The 17,245-nt window shown below is 35.1% G+C and overlaps 1 protein-coding gene and 1 long non-coding RNA gene across 5 annotated transcripts; both read left to right on the top strand.

The window, feature by feature from the left end:
* Positions 1-237: 237 nt before the first annotated feature.
* LOC144559749 (protein GRAVITROPIC IN THE LIGHT 1) lies at positions 238-5,636 on the top strand. Of its 2 annotated transcripts, none has more exons than XM_078308863.1 (2): positions 238-477; positions 3,930-5,636. In XM_078308863.1, the coding sequence occupies exon 2, from the start codon at positions 3,977-3,979 to the stop codon at positions 5,369-5,371; it is 1,395 nt and encodes a 464-aa protein (XP_078164989.1). In that variant the 5' UTR covers positions 238-477; positions 3,930-3,976; the 3' UTR covers positions 5,372-5,636. The 2 variants fall into 2 exon arrangements, with proteins under 2 accessions (XP_078164989.1, XP_078164987.1); XM_078308861.1 differs by having other exon boundaries at positions 253-481; positions 3,932-5,636.
* A 4,682-nt stretch (positions 5,637-10,318) lies between these two features.
* On the top strand, positions 10,319-15,288 carry LOC144559750 (uncharacterized). 3 transcript variants are annotated; one of them, XR_013513226.1, is made up of 6 exons: positions 10,319-10,545; positions 12,210-12,258; positions 12,554-12,692; positions 12,891-13,115; positions 13,366-13,464; positions 13,869-15,288. It is a non-coding gene; the product is annotated as an uncharacterized LOC144559750 (long non-coding RNA). The 3 variants fall into 3 exon arrangements; XR_013513227.1 differs by having other exon boundaries at positions 10,319-10,472; positions 12,554-13,115; XR_013513225.1 differs by having other exon boundaries at positions 12,554-13,115.
* Positions 15,289-17,245: the final 1,957 nt, after the last annotated feature.

The following is a 17,245-nucleotide window of genomic DNA, read 5'->3' as shown; positions in this document are numbered from 1 at the left end:
CCATGCAAAAAAAAAATGAAATATTGGTGAGTCTCGTATGAAAACATTATGATTCTTGCTCGATATTACGAGATTTTGGAGGGATACATAAGAAATTGTACCTCGATGAAAAAATGGGGCAATTATGGAAAAGTAAAGGGGGCTACAGTTACTTTTTGCCACTGCATTAAATTCACTAAATAAAGCGACAAAATAGGCCAACTGGGACCGGCCTTATTATCTCCACTGCACCGTGATTTCCATCCAATCGCTCTCTCTTTCTCCCCTCCTCCTCTTGTCGTTTATTCTCTTTCGCGCGAAACAATTCCCTCTCTCCCGCTCCACTCCACAAACAATAGAAAGGAGAACAGAGAAAAGGATAGAAAGTAGGAAGGGAAATCGATTTGACAACACCTTCTCAGTTCGTGGAGCATGGTGAGATCGCTTTTCGATTGGGAGCTCTTCCAATCCTGATTACTACTGGAAAGCTTTGATCTTGTAAGTACCCAATGGCAATTTGTATTTTCTAGTAAGAAATATTTCGATTTTGTTTTTGTTTTTCGTCGCTTTTTCTCGGATTTTTGTTCCTTTTTTGTGATTACTTTTCTTTTCTGGCACTGAGTCATGATTCTTCTAGATCCCATTAAGAAATTTTGAAACTTTACCTGTCATTTTTGAAATTCCTTTCCTTTTTGTTGTTTTTGCTGTTGCGAAATTTGTTAATTTAATGGGTGTTCGTAGGTAGACTCGGTCTAGAACCATGTAAACTTGGGGCTTTTACCATTTCCATTTAGTATCCTTTGGGGGTTGTAATGACTATTGAGGCGTTTAGTAGCTCATTAATATTTCAGGATTTGTTATAGTTATTTTCATAAAATATTATGGAGTCCAGGAATTAAATTATAGACCGAGCGTGCGGTTCACTGACCGACTTGTCACTTCACATGGTCCCGCATTGACTAGTACGACCGATCTTTTGATCTGGACCGTTAATCTCAATTAATGATGGTTCCTTTGACTCCAGCTGTTATACGTGCATGGCAAGTGTACTGAGTACCAGAGATGTCAAAGAAATAAACAGAAGGAAATAGTTATAATAAATAGTAATGTTGGTAAAATAATAATTACACGGCCATTTGTGATTCCGTACTTCATATTCTCTCTGGTCGGTAGTAAATGGAGATAAGTGTCAATCAAAAAAAAAAAAAGTAAAGGAGATAAGTGGCAAGTGGGAACTTGTTGATTTATATAACCCACTTTGGATTCCATCCTTAGACAATGGGGCGTTAGTATTCTATTTTATATACTTGTTACCTACCTAACCTGAGAAACAAAAATAAAGATGCAACAATTGCTATCCCACAAGTGTTCGCTAGATATTCATTAACAGTAGGATGGTCTCCAGTCTGTACTGAAATGGAAGCACCTGACAATGTGCAATGCAATCTGGACCATTAAAATTTAACGGGCTGTCGGATTTGGACTGGAGAGGAGGACAAAAATACTTTATTAGATAGACTGATTGATTTTCTCTTTCAGTTGGCTCCATGATAAAAGCCAATCTTAATTGGTTTTTTAATCTGGGTAATGACTTCTTATTGGTTCCAGTGCTATAGGAAGAGAAGTTGCTTTCATCCTCTCCATTCTACCTTAAAATGGAGGCTTCTCTCTTTCTTGTAGCTGCTGCATGAACTCCATTATTTGACTGAGATTAGATTGTCAATTTGGTATGTTATTACTGCATCATGCCTATACAGCTGTTCTTCATATATCTACTTATGAATTATAGCATATTTGGATGTGAGGCATTTCTCCAGTTTTGTTGGAAATGGAGAGGAGACAAAATATATTGATAAAGTGTGAACCAATAAGGCTGCTTTATTGTCTTGTGGTAGGTATAGGTTTTTGGGTATTTCCTTCTATTCTCCTTGTTGATGGACATTCTTTCATGTCTTTAGATTTTAGAACTCTCAAGTGATTATCCAATCAATTTTCCTTTCTTCTATTAATAGTGGGGTTGTTTTCTTTAGCAATAACTTTCCTATTAGAGAAAAAAAAAGGTATATACTAATAATTATCCCTTGATAATTTCGGTATTCTTTTTAATATATGTTGGGAAGGAAGTTTAGTTAAAGACAAGCTGTTCTATCCAATGCCAAAGTGGTTAGTTGTTTGTCTAATTTTAATTTGACTAGCATGCATAGAGCACATTATGACTAGCATAAGAATGAGCAATGAGTGTTATCCTGGAGTTTGGAGTAAATGGCAAGGTAAATGAGGAGGAATAATTAAATAAAATAAAACCAGATGTGGGGTACCTGATAGATAGACCTAGTGTCTAACAAATATTTAGTAGCCTCTTTCTGGAAACTTAACCAAATAAAATACCCAGTTTGCTCTGCCTACAAAAGTAAACTACGCAAACATTGTCAACGAATTAACCATTTAAATGAGCAAAACTTTTGAGGAAAATTTTGTATTTAAAATGTCATTTCGAAACCCCCAATCTGTCAGCAATAAGAGCAACCAATCGTCTGAGTTCTACATGGAAAACAATCGGTCCCCACAAAACTTTCTGCAAAATTTGGCTATTCTGTCAAATTTTGTCATAAAAATAGCTTGTTGAGATGCCATCAGTTCGCAGTCAAAGAATGCGAGAAATTGTAAGGTTTATACTTTTCTTGGAGGGTATCCTTATCATTTGGGTTCTTTAATTAACAGTTCATAACTGAAAATCGCACATGTTCTCTTGTTATGCTCTAACAGAAAGAACTAATAAGTTTGCCATCTTGCATGATGGTGACATTGCAGAAAATTCTAGTATGACGAATATGCCCTTTTATTTTGATATATTTTGAATACATGCTAGACATTTACATTTAAGTGTTTATTAGTATATTTTGGAGTGATAATTTTTATTACTTGATTTAATATATGTTATAATTATAGGATATTTTGTCAAAGATACAGTATTTTGGATCGTTGATCTATTTAGGTATATGATTTAGATGATATACTAGTGATATTTCAAAATAATATATTTCAAAACCTGTTGTCTTCAGATTTTGTAAATTTCAGAAAGAACCGACTGCTCACAAGATACACTAACCACAAAGATTTATATTTCGTATTTAAACCAAGTAATGGATCAAGATGTTAATTTGGGGAATTCTACTTAAGAGTCACTTGAGGGGCCAAATGAGGAAGTTACAGGGGATTAGATTGTAAACTTGATAGTGGGGGACAACATCAGTTGAATATTTTGTTGTTCATCTCCTCCTCCATTTAGTAGAAAAACTGGAGATGTCTGTTGCCACCAAGAAAGTATAATCCTGACTCCTGAGAGACAATGGAACTCTCTTCCTTGATGAAGAAATTACGTGTATACTTTTCATAGTTAATATACTTTTAATCACAGATCCCTCGTGACCTTTGAAGTCAATTTATGAAAAAACCCATCATTTCCTATATAGACTCTGATCCATTTTGGTTTGATTTTGGTGAGCCCAAACTTTAGTCTCCCATTTTGAATTTGTGGTTTCAAATCAAAACAAAAGGTATTTTTGTCATTTGACACTTTATGTCATTCCCAACGGGCACCTTGCTACCCTAAGCTGCATATTGTAGATTTAGCATCTATCTATATAAAGCCAAATCCTGCCTCCAAGTACACCTTTTATATTCTTTTATTATTTTATTTGGAATTATTCCCTTTTTTATTTCCAACTTACTGCCATCAATACGAGAATCTGATTTCCATTTGTTTATGTTCAACATTATAATAGCATCTTTATAATAATTAATTTCTTTATTAGTACCCCATACCTCCTTTAATTTTGTACACCACCATGGCAACACAGCTTCTTTCTCTTCACCCCATACCAAAACCTCTGACCAAAAAGCACTTGTTTCTTAACTCAAGATCTTAACCTTTTCTTTCTTCTGTGCAGAGAAGTTTGATAGCTGAAAACAAATTGAGAAATAGAAAATATTGAAAATGGAATCAGCGAAGCCAGCCGCACCACCCAACCTAGGGAACCTCGCAAAAACCTTCACCAAGATTCTCAAGCTCCGTCGTGGCGGAGGCGGTGCAGTCACTGGGGTGGTCTCCTCTGATGAAGCTGACAGCATTGACAAGCTCAAGCTGTCGGCAAACCTCGACAAACTGTACAAACCCAACAAAGAAAAAAGCTACCTTGAAAGGAGACAGCAGAGAGAGGCACTCGAGTCTCTAGTTGCTAATTTATTCGCTAGTGTGTCAGCCATCAAGGCAGCCTATGCACAACTTCAGTCGGCTCAATCACCATATAATCCTGACACTATCCAGTTGGCTGATCAATCTGTTGTGTCCGAGCTGAAGCAACTGTCAGAGCTGAAGCACTCGTATCTTAAGAATCAGCTAGAGAAGGAACACATTTCCCCTCTAACAGCTCATCTGAGGGAGCAGGAGAGTCTTGTTAAAACGTATGAGATCACTGTGCAAAAGAGTAAAGCCGAAGCAGGTGCCAGGGAGAAACAACTTCAGTTGATGGAGGATGAGTTGCGAGATCTACAGATGCAGACTCGTTCACTCGATATGCAGTTGTATCCAGGCCGAACGCTCTCGGCACTTGATGGACTTCATGTGTCAGGTCTCAACCCAACACACTTTCTGGCTGCATTGCGCTGCACAGTCAAGTCAGTTCGGTCTTTTGTTAAAACATTGGTAAAGGAGATGGATATGGCTGGGTGGGATGTAACTGCGGCTGCACGTGCAGTGCACCCTGGTGTGCAGTTGTTAAAGACGAGTCATAGGAGGTTCTTCTTCGAGTCTTATGTGTGCCAAAAAATGTTCTCTAACTTCCATTACCGTGATTTTAACCTGAGTTTTCTGGATGAGCGGTCAGGGTGGGACCCGCAGCGGTTCTTTGAGGAATTTACTGTGGTGAAATCTCTGAAGACCAAACAGCTTTTGGATGGGAAGGATGCTCAGTGGGAGGGATTTGGTAAATTCTGTCGGGCCAAGTACTTATCCGTTGTACATCCGAAAATGGAGGCATCCTTTTTCGGACGGCTTGAACAACGGGCTCTGGTGAGTGCGGGTCCCGGTTTCCCTGACTCAGCATGGTTTGCGGAATTCGCAGAGATGGCAAGGCGGGTCTGGTTGTTGCACTGTTTGTTCTTCTCCTTTGAGGAGGATTGGCCTTTGGACGAAGAGGTGGGCCCCATTTTTCAGGTCAAGAGCGAATCCCGATTTTCTGAGGTGTATATGGAGAGTGTGGCTGAAGAGTGGGAGGAAGAAAGGCCAAACACCGTCGGGTTCACAGTTGTTCCTGGGTTCCGGCTTGAGAAGACCTTGATACAATGCCGGGTTTATCTTGCAGATTCGGTTCGAAGGATGGGACCCACCTGAACGGTACTCTAGTATTTGAAATAATGGAGGGAGAATTTTGGACCAGATCCTTCTTGTTAGATATTGTGGAAAGAACCAAGTAGAACTACTGTGGGTAAGGTAAAAAAGTTGGTGTAATTTTCGAAGGGTGTATCTATAAAAAAATTTAGGGTAGCAAGGTGTAGAATGTAGTTATTCCAGAAGGAATGGAATGGTTGAGGTATGAGGGAGGGTTTCATGTAAAAGTTAATGTAGCATCATCCCAATATATAAAATATAGTTTTGAATCTTTCTGCATATTTAATATATCAATGATTACATCATGTGCACCTGTTTTTGCACAATAATGGCTAACAAGCCTACATGTTAGGTCGGCCTGAGAAAAAAAGGTTGGTGAAAACGGCCAACAGCGAAATTGTAAAGCATGAAGGGGCAAATTTCGTTCTAGTCCCTATTAAATCTCAAATTAGTCTAATAACACTTCTTGGTTCAAAATGTCCCTGCTAAGCCCACGGACCGAAATTTTTAAAAATACCATTTTCGGAAAATTAATAAACCAAAACACCCTTTTCGGAATTTTTTATTAAAAACAGCATGGCCGCTTCTGTGGAAAGCGGCCACATACAATCGGGCCGCTTTGGGGGGCAGCGGCCACTGGAAAACAGAAATTTTCCTTTTTTTTTTTTTTTTTTTTTGAAAACAGAAATTTTTTTATTTTTTTTATTTTTTGTATTAAAATATTAGAAATATTGAATATATTTATTTGAATATAGATGGAATGCAATATAATTTGATTTATTAGAAAGACTGCAACAAATAATCCGGATCAATATTTTTCAGACCGGATTTTTCGTGGCTGTAAAAAAAATTAATATATTTCTTTATGTGTTATTGGAAAAAAATAAAAATGTTTAGATTCTGAGTTATTGATCCTGGTTCAAAAGTCACTTCTAGATAATTCAGAAAATATTGTGATCTTTCTAATACATTTAATTTATAAAAAATTATATCTATTTTGAGAATTATTTTTTAAAAACAATCATTAAATAAATTAAAGTATTTATTTTTTTTCAAAAATAGATACAACTTTTTATAAATTAAATGTACTAGAAGGATCATAATATTTTCTGGATTACCTAGAAGTGACTTTTGAACCGGGATCAATAACTCAGAATCTAAACATTTTTATTTTTTTTCCAATAACACATAAAGAAATATATTAATTTTTCTTACAGCCGCGAAAAATCCGGCCTGAAAAATATTGATCCGGGTTATTTGTTGCAGTCTTTCTAATAAATCAAATTATATTGCATTCCATCTATATTCAAAGAAATATATTCAACATTTCTAATATTTTAATACAAAAAATAAAAATAATAAAAAAAATTCTGTTTTCAAAAAAAAAAAAAAAAAAAAGCAAAAAAGCAAAATTTCTGTTTTCCAGTGGCCGCTGCCCTCCAAAGCGGCCCGATTGTATGTGGCCGCTTTCTACAGAAGCGGCCATGCTGTTTTTAATAAAAAATTCTGAAAATGGTGTTTTGATTTATTAATTTTCTCAAAATGGTATTTTTAAAAATGTCGGGCCCACGGAGGTATTACTCTTCTGTATAGAACTAACAAATGAAGACTATTTTGTTTTTTGTTTTTTTTCTTTTATTAATAGTGTTTTTAAGAGGGTTATAAGTGAGAACTTTTATATTTTACAGGGTACAAGGATAAATGACTAATTCCACGAAATTGAAGTGTACTTGTGTTGACAACAGTCTCTTTCATTCAAAAGTGATTAGTATTTAAACAACAAAATTGATGCATATTAAAGTTGTGTCACTTTTCTTGGTTTGCTTGTTGAATAAAACTTCTAAAGCAAGGCTAATTATATGCTTTTTCCAATTCTGTCCTTTTTTTAAAAATAAAATTATTAGTTATAGCTAAGCAGATCCACATACCACATGGTTTAGACGGATGGGATGATGGTATCCTATGATCCGGGGGGGGGGGGGGGGGCGGGTCTGTTTTTGATCTGAGAATTTCAGATTGGAACTATTTTGAGCTAATCAAGTTTGATAAAATGGGTCCATTAAAAAGCCAAACTAGTGCTATTATGCTCATAATATGAAGTTATGAACGGATGGGAAACATCTAATGATGAGCCTATCTAATCAAAACAACTCTAGTGATTTCTTGCAAATAATGAACATTGAGCTTCAAGCATTTAGAAGTAAAACTCAATCCAATGTACCTTCTAACAGAAAAAAAATATGATAGTTGCAAGTACATAGAACTTGTTAATTAAAGGATGCCATTTTAACACTACAACGTAAGGGCCCGTTCGGCAACCCAGTAGGGAATAGGAATGGGAATCAAAAATTTTGAACTGAATTTTACTATTCACCGTGGGAATAAAAACCTAGCTCTGAGCAAATTTTTTTTTTCCACGGTGAATAGTATGTGGCCGAACGGGCCCTAAATGTATATTTAAGATAGTTGAATTTATTGCCTTCCAATTTTAGTTGAGAAAGTTTCCAATACCTCATATTTTATATCTTTGTTTTCAAAGTTCTAATTGTCAATCTGAATCGCTCAACATAATATTCATACTAAAATATGCTTGGAATGACATTTTATAATTTTTGAATTTTTTTTATTATTATTTTTTAGATAGGCACAAAATCCCTGTATTTGAACGGTCCAGAAACAATGATTTTGTATCTATTTTAAAAAATAGCAAACAATTTTTAAAAACTATAAAATTTCATTCCCGAATATATTTTAATGTGGATATCATGTTGAGCAGTTCGGATCGACATTTTATACTTTAAAAACAATGATATAAAATATGAGATATAATAAAGTATAAAATACATGAGGTATTGGAACCCTCCTAGTTTTAGTTATATATAACATGATTTGAGGGCCTACTTACATAAACTCTTCTCTTTGTCAATTACAGAATCTTCAATAAATTAGTTGTTTAGTATTGTTGCACATGTCATATCTAAGCTTGTTTTCATTTTTTGGAAAAACCATCACATGGGTTGCCCAGCTTTGCGTTTGCTGTTTACAAACTATGAAATAAAATTGGGGTTGGATTGTCAATTGGTTTGGTACAGTACAAAAGTTCAAAGGAATGTCCCAGATTAGTTCTAATTCTTTAATTGTTAATTGTTAGATGCGGTAAACAACCAACTTTTTATTTTTCTAATCAATCCACGTTAAGTTACAATTCGTTTGCCTACAACACAGAATTTGTTATTTTATTCTGTTAGATTTAACAATGGTTGACAGAATAAACCAGCATGGGCACTTTTGAGAGGGGAAGGAAAAAAAAAAAAAGCATGGTAACGTGGGACTGGGAGCCCACTTCTGCTCCTTAATTGCAACTTTTGTAAATATTCTTTTTTTAAAATTTTGTGACGACCTATTTCGGTAATTCTCTTATTAATAGTTTCACGACAATTTTTCTTTATTCTAAAGTGATTTTGTTAGTTGGTTAGGAGTAGTGCTGCAAACAAATTGAACCGACGAACTTAATCCAGTTTGAGTTCGAACTAATTTTGGATCGAATTGGTTTGAAATTGAAGTAGGGTTTCGAACTGAAAAGAAGAGTTCGAGTTTAATTCGGTGCAATTTGAACCAGTGTCAAACTGAATTTGTTCGAAATTAAAACAAAGTTTAGAACTAAAAAGAAGAGTTTTGAACTAAGTCAGACTCAGTTTGAGTTTTGATTCGAACCAATTTCAATCTGTATTGGGTTTGATTTGTTTTAAAAACGAACTAATTTGATTCGTTTTGAAATTCAAACCAATTTTTTCTTTTTCAATCTACATACGCTACAATGTGAATTATAATCTCATTCCTACATTTTTTTTTAAAATTGAATTTTTTTTTTTTGGAACTTTGACGTCAGCCTGTCATCTATTTTCCCTCTAAAAACAACAAAATTAATACTCTACTACACATCTTTATTGACAAAGACTATTTATATCATTCTATATTACTCTATTCTCAATAATATTTCAATTATTATTATCTCGCAAAACAACAATTCCAAATAATTTTGATTACACTTTCAAGTTTCAAGTTTTACGCGGTAGAGACATAATTCGCTGGAGAAGGATATTTTACGATACCAGTAACAAAGTTTAATTATTGTTGGGACTTGGGAGCTAGGATAGGATGAGATGAACCACGGACTGTGAATTGTCTTGTATAGGAACATGCGTGGTTTTTATTTTCTTTTCAAACTTTGTAAATAACCTTTTATCTTTGTTATCAATATAATTTGTTAGTGACCGTCTTTACCGCTGACTATACAAAACAAACAAATTCATATTTTTGAAGTTTTGTTTTAGCACAATGGACTATTGCTTGCTGCAATAAAAGGTCCCACTGACCCACTGGCTGTATTCAACTTTTCAGTAATCTTCTCTCTAAAAAAAAAAGAAACTTTGCAGTAATTAATAGTTACTGAGAACGCAGTTGTTCAGCAAGTCCGGAATTCACATCCTCTCCAGTACCTGATAAGGGAATCTTTTACAATTACTAGATCTTAACCGTACTTTTTAACGTGGCACGAATCTCAAAGCCAAAAAATGGGGCCCCCTACAGTGACCCGAATCCCAAGCCGGTTGAGATTTAATCTCAAACCGTAAAGTAAGTGATCCTCTGAAATAATTGTGCAATACCTGAGAGGATACGGGTTCGCAAGTCCGGATCTTCCGCATTACTTGACAAACGTTCGAGTTTGAATTCGGATAATCCAAACAGGATTCGGGCCCAATTAATTCGGCCCAAACATAAGATGTAGAAGTTCGTGCCAATATTTAATGAACGGACCCGAGTTCAAACTCAAGTGCTAGTGCTAGTGCTAAGCCAGTTCATTTGTTACATAATGCTGGTCTGGTTTAACATCTAAAAGGCAAAAGGATCGATCGATCCGTAACTTTTATCGTAGTTGCATTGAACTTTCCAGTTTTTTCTCTTGAAGACGAGAGAGAGAGGATGGGAAAAGCGTCACAGGACGAAAGGGACATATACTACAGGAAGGTCAAGGAGGAAGCATGGCGTGCGCGCAGTGCTTTCAAGCTTCTCCAAATCGAATAGGAGTTCAACGTTTATGATGGTTTCTTCAATGATTCTGTCCCATCTTTCATTTTTTTCTTCTATTTCTTCTTGTTTACTCCTTCCTAAGAATTGTAAGCTTTTTTCAAGTCAATTATCAATAATTATCCTCAAGGTTGTCCAGTTCCTGTTTTGGTCCTGGAAGTTCCAAATAATTTACAACTTTGGTCCCTGACATTTCATCTGCATCATTTTTTTTTCCTTACTGTCATCTTAGTCAGCACTAATGTGGAATAAGCCTCTTTCTCATTTGCATGATATATCACTGCAATAACTTGTTACTGTGTTTTTTTTGTTAATAATTGCCAATATTTTGGGTGCCGGTGTGAAATGTGGGGTTGATTTGTGTGCTGCTCCTGGAAGCTGGAGTCAAAATTTCTTACCTTTTTCCATTCCTTCATTACTAGTGTTTTACATCTTAATAATTTCATGCCTCATTTTTTATTTTATGATGTGTATTTGCTCTTTAAGTCCATCAGTGCTGAATGAATCTGTTAAAGATTATGAGTTTATAGTATATAAGCTTTGCCACAGCCAGATCATACTTATGCCACATTGAACATATTGGCTGTTTCAGTACACTACAGATGATACTGTTATCTGCATCCCTACCAAGAAAATGCCTGCTTTGAATAAGATTGGATAGATGAGGATATTGTAGGGATGGATTGGGTAACAGTGAGGATAAATTTATGCTAAATGAGCCGAGTTCAGGCTTACTCTTCTGAAATCCGGGCCGAGTTCGAACGGGCCTGGCCTTGCAGACTTCATAAATTGAACCGGGCCGAGTTTGGACTCAAACCCGCTCATTAGCAGGCCTGTCATATGGTCATCCTATGACTACAAATAAGGTTGCCCTTTCCAGAAGATGAAATGGCCGTTCTGCATTGGAAAGAATGTACCGAAAATGGAAATGCTTCGATTCATTTCCTTTCTGAATTGGATTACCTTTCTTTGACTCAACAGCAGAACGAAAATCAATTTCTTGAAATAATAGTTGTTCTAAAGTTACTAACTGACTATAGCTTTGCAATTTCGAATTGTACATTTTTTCTCTGTGTTCTATAAATTTGTGATAGAGATTTTTCTCTATTTTATAGGATGCATTTTCAAAATGTTCAAAACATTATTAAAAGTAAACTGAGGTTCCTGATGTTATAATTGAAGGTTGACATATGCTTTCGTAGACCTTGTCGTGATACCTTATCAATATGGTAGTGAGCTAATTTAGGTTGTCAGACAACTGCTTCAAAATAAAAAGAACGACTGCAATTTCACAGTAAAAACACATAGTATACTAAATTTTTTTTTTTTTCTAAGGCTGCTTACTGTAAGAGGTAACATAAACCTAATTCTTATCTTATGGTAGATTGTGCTTAATTGGGGTATATACACGGGATTTTCTTAGTGAGCTAAAGAGTGAAGACATAATCAGTGGGGTATTCGTTGTATGGTGAAGAGAGTCTTTAATGTGAATAAAGCTGATATAATTTCTGGGTTTTGACCAGAGAGTCTGCTTCTCTGTCAAAGTTGCTGTTATTGGAGATGTGTCCTCATTTTTCATTAAGGGATATTTTGGGAAACCTTGAATGGTCAAGAGAAGGATTTTCTTCATGCAGTATAGAGTAAAAATATAGGATTGAAGTTTGAAACGTTTCCAATTTTAATTCCATAGAAATAATCTCAAGCTTTAATTCTAACTATATGTTCAAAATGAATTATGACACTGTTTTTGCAGGTTTTGAACTGTAAGTTATATGTTCCGGCAAATTGTCACCTCTGTCAAGGTAAACATCTCTAATTAATCAATATGACCATCTTTGAATTATAATTTGTAGCATATATTCTAGCTTAACTGATTTACAAAGATACCCAAAAGCTTTTTCTCACAATAATATTTTAACCAAACATTTAATTTGTAAATATTTTGAAAGAAGAAAAGAACTGTATAAACGTATACTTTGGCTTCCCAGTTTGTATATATCTATTCAAGAGCAATTTGATTATGTCGAGATGCTAAAAGACATCAGAACATTGACACACTGCGAGCCCAAAGCATAAACTCATGTTGTTTGTTTTCAGATTAGTTTGAACTCGAGAGAAAGATAATGCATTCTGGAAGTAGGGGCTAAGTTGTCACATCTAAAGGGATATACCTTACTCTTCACTTCACTGTAAGGGTTGGCTAATGCTTGCAAGTTGCAAATTTTAGAAAAGCTAGGTAAAAGTTACATGGTTTTAAACATCATAACATGTTGGTCAGAAATTTGCTGAAACCCTTTAGTTGATGTTTAATTGAGTTTAGAATTTATAATATTACTTTTGATTCACCCATAGCATTAATGTATATGTTTTGTTAGGGATGGGAACCTACCTCTTATTGTAACTATTGATTTGCAACCAATGGTTCCAATTGTAGGTGTAATTCAAGTTCAATGTGACATTACTAAGCTGAAGTGGTATGGTTTATCAACTATGTTATTTTTTATTATTATTTTTTGCAAAAAATAGTCCACTTTTATTTTGCTTGGCATGTTTACTTAAAATCAATATAATTAGGTTGTTTATTATTTATTACTTTTCTATTGTGGTTACTGGGCTTCATGATATGTATGAATTTGTTCAATCTCAACTCATTTTGGCAGTTAGTGACACCTATTCATATTTATAGTTTTCATGCTTGAAATATAAATAGGTTATGTTATCAAGTTAGTGATAATGGAATCCATTAAATGGATGAATGTGTTAATGCGTAAATAATTCATATAGCCTTCATTTTTTTTATAACTTCAGCCTGTGTCAGCCATTATGCTTCAATTTTAGAAGCTTATTGCATATTGTTTCTTTCTTGACCAGTATCTGCGTTTTCTCTCTCTTCTATATCTTAAAAATAGGCGTTAACAACAGTTACACATGTACTCAGAGTGGGTGGAAAGTTTATTGCAAAAATATTTTGGGGTAAAGAGTAAAGACGCTGTCTTCTCTACTGTCAAGTAAGATTCTATTCTACCTCTTGTTTTTGTATTTGATATTTCTTCTTTCAACTAATAAATAGGAAAGAGATGCATTACAGTTCATACTTTTAGTTACTTGTAGATACTTATTCGGTTTTTCTTATTTTGTTTGAATTGCCAGAGAATCATTTTTCACTTGAAAGAGTGAATATATATATATATATATATTTATTTCTGTTTTGGGGGACAAGGACAGTTAAATGAGATTCTAACTGAACATAATTATTTTACCAAATTAGGCAAACAAAGGACCTATAATAGTCCATTTTACTTTAGAAGACCAATTATTCCTTGGAAAGAAACTTAATGGTTGTTACTGAAAAGGAATTAAGGAAAACAGATTTAAGTTTTTCATGTCTCTGGTTCACCTTTTCTATCAACAGCTGAAGATATTCTTTGTGCAAGTTACATTTGCAAAACCAAATGGTAGGTGCAACTCAAGTATTGGTAAGTTGACAGTTTTTATAACCTCAAAATGGGTTGACCCAATTTCATACGCAGCCGATGCAAGTCAGTTGCTCTCAGAGTTGGTTGTGTATAGGTGTGTCAATTCTTGACCCGACCCCACAAGTCAACCTGTACCCAGCCCGACATGTGAATGACCTGCAAGTAAATGGGTTGGGTACTGGTTCAAGATTCTTAACCTGTCAAGGGTCGGGTCAGGTTGGGCCCTATCCGTTTAAGGAAAATAATACAATAATGTCGATTCGACCAGACCCATTGACTCCCGTAGTTGTATGCCAACCAGTTTGTTGCTTATATTTTTAATCGTTCATCTGTGTGCACGCGTGCATGCTCACTCACATTTTTGATTATAAAGGGTCTCTTACTATGGCATTGATTTTTATTTAAAACGATTCACCGTTGTACTACCGAAATTTTACTCTTTAATAAGAACTCAACTGGACCATGCCATAACCTACATGTTTGCATCTGATGGTACACATAAATCATTTGGCTTGAGATTGGAAATAGTACACATATATTTGTAGCACACTAACTTCAACAGAGCTTGGTGGTGTGTGCGGAATATTCACCACCTGACGTATGTTGATGCAAAAGATTTTTACCACCTCGAGAAAGTTGGCACCCTCTCTGTTGCCTCTGATAACTCTGGTTCTGGTTTGTGTCCCACTCCTTGTTGTTCCATTTTTTCCTAGATTTATTCTTGTTTTGTTTTTCTTTGAGAAATGCTTTAAAAAGAGCTGCTATATTATCCATAAGTTGCAAAAAAGGACAAAATTTTAATATTTACAAAAACCTACCTCTGAATAAGTTTAAATTGATGCAGTTAGGGGTGTTCATCGGTTCGGTTCGGTTAAAACCGAAATAATATAGTCAAACCAAAGTTTTATTTGGTTTTTAAAAATAGAACCGAACCAACCAAAGTAAACATCGCAACCGATTAAAACCGAACCAAAGTAAATTTCGGTTTGTTCGGTTAAACCGAACAAACCATTGTTTAGTTGAGATTGTTTTGAAACAAGGCATTCACAAATCACAAGTTGAGATTAATACAATATAAACAATAGATTCAGCAATAATATGAAACATTGTACCACTGTACCACCCATGTACCACTGTAAAGATTAACTCATATATTAATGATAAAACAACTACTTTACATCATGGTTTAGTACTAAATAACAACCCTCTTCAACTATCCTCCTATTTGAATAAACATGATATAACCAACTGCAATAAACTAAAACAAACAAAAAATATGTCAAAAGGGCACATGCGCCAGAACCTCTCTTATCCCTTGAATTTCCTCAATCAGGTACCAGGAGATACCAGTAGGTACCCCACAGCACCACTTCATGCATTTGATACATACAGATCACAATCAGAATTGATTAACAAAAAACTTGACATATGTACAAAGTTGCAAACAAGGAACTTCTTTTTAGATTTATCATTCTTACACTATATACAAAATCCTTTACACACAAACTTCCCTTTGACTTTCTGTTCTAATTTGTCCCAAAGTGCTTTTTTTTTTAGGAAAACATCATAAATTATGAACCATAATCAGATGAGAATTAGGGTCGGTTAGGGATGTGAGGTGGATTCAGCGAAACGAAGGACATTGAACGGAGATAGAGAGTCAGAGAGAAAAGAGGGAAACTAAATAACCAATTAACCAAAAGCGTATGGGATAGGGAAATTGAACCGAGGGAGAAAATAAAAAAGGATCGAAAAGGGTAAAGAAATTGAATCGTACATGTGCTTTGACTGTGAAGCGCAACATTGTGCGAGACAACGAGATTGCGAGAGGGCTGGGTGGTTCGGCGATTTGATGGGTGAAGAGACAACAGTAGAGTGGGTGAGGGTGGTTTGCAATTTGACCAGGGTGAAGTGAAATCACGCTAAGAGGAGGCTAGTCGCTTACTGAAAGGACGGGAGTTTTAGGTAGTGTTTTAAAATGCGGCCGCATATGCTTATGCAGTGGTCTTCCGCATACAAAATCTCATGCAGTCAAGTTCATGCGGTTTTGAATATACGAGCACATATACGGCCTATGCGGACATGAAAGAAACCTAAAAGTTATTTGCGGTGGAGAAAGTTAGAATCTGTAACCTTTTTAATATGGTAAAGAACACAAACCACTAGACTAAACAAGTCTTTAGATATAAATTAGTTTTATTTTATCTATATTTCTTTAACAAAGCATAGCAAAACCGCATATGTACTTCCGCATACAAATTCGCATATGCGGCTGCATGCATGAACAAAACTGCATATGCGGTATGCAGTGGTCTTCCGCATGCATGAACAAAATTGCATTTTAAAACACTGGTTTTAGGTACATGGTTAGAGTTCTTTGGTCGGTTCGGTTATTGGGAGATTTAGAGATTAAAAACCGAACCAAACTATATAGACCGAATAATATCAAAATTTGAACTGAACTGGACCAATTAAACCGAACCATTAGAACCAAACATTTTCGGTTCGGTTAAAAACCAAATAAACCGGCACCAATGAACACCCCTAGATGCATTCCGTGCCTTTTTCTGCAAAAGCATTCCACAGTTTTGTGTTAATTGCAATTTAGCTGGGAGATAATTAAAAGTCTTAGTAGTTCTGAATAAAACTAATTTTAATTAAAAAATGAAAAATGTATTATCATGAAGTTAAAATGTAACTGAAAGTCTATTTCATCCATATTTCTTTAAATAAAGGCCTAATTTGATATATAACAAGATTAAACTATTTTTTGGGAAATTCACAATTACCTCAGTGGTTATGACTTATGACTCAGAGTTTCAGACTTTCCGAGCATCCAAGGTGGGTCCCACTCCTATCAGAGCTTGGAACCAGACAACCAGTGCAACCCCCAATTGCTCCCCCTTATAAAAAGGCATTGGAGATGAAAAAGGCTGTCATTATCTCAACACAGTGAAAATGTTGCCAACTTGCCATTCATGACAATTTTTGCTATTTTGTAGGAAAGGTTGTATTAAACACATTTATATTTTTGTAACTTGGTAGTCACTACCAAGGATTTAAAAAAAAAAAGAGACAATTTTTGCTATTTTTATCAACCTTTGTTTTTTTATACTCTTTTATCCACCCTTTGTTATGGGTTTCTCATGTCATTTGAGATTGGCCTCATTTGGGGAAGAGTTAGTTTGGATTTGAAGTCTTGTTCTAAGATAGTTGTTTCCAGTTATGGCTGTCTAAGTTTTGTTAGTTTAGGTAAGTTATTGTGGTCATGCACTAGATTGTATTATCTTCATGCTTGTTATTTTAATTAAGT

The sequence above is a fragment of the Carex rostrata genome, chromosome 9, assembly GCF_964058835.1.
Source record: "Carex rostrata chromosome 9, lpCarRost1.2, whole genome shotgun sequence".
In the NCBI taxonomy this organism is placed as follows: domain Eukaryota; kingdom Viridiplantae; phylum Streptophyta; class Magnoliopsida; order Poales; family Cyperaceae; genus Carex; species Carex rostrata.
The sequence above is the reverse complement of the archived record's forward strand: the minus strand, read 5'-3'. Positions and strand labels throughout refer to the sequence as shown.

Coding starts and splice junctions, on each gene's coding strand:
- LOC144559749 (XM_078308863.1), top strand. CDS start 3,977: ATGGAATCAGCGAAGCCAGCCGCACCACCCAACCTAGGGAACCTCGCA.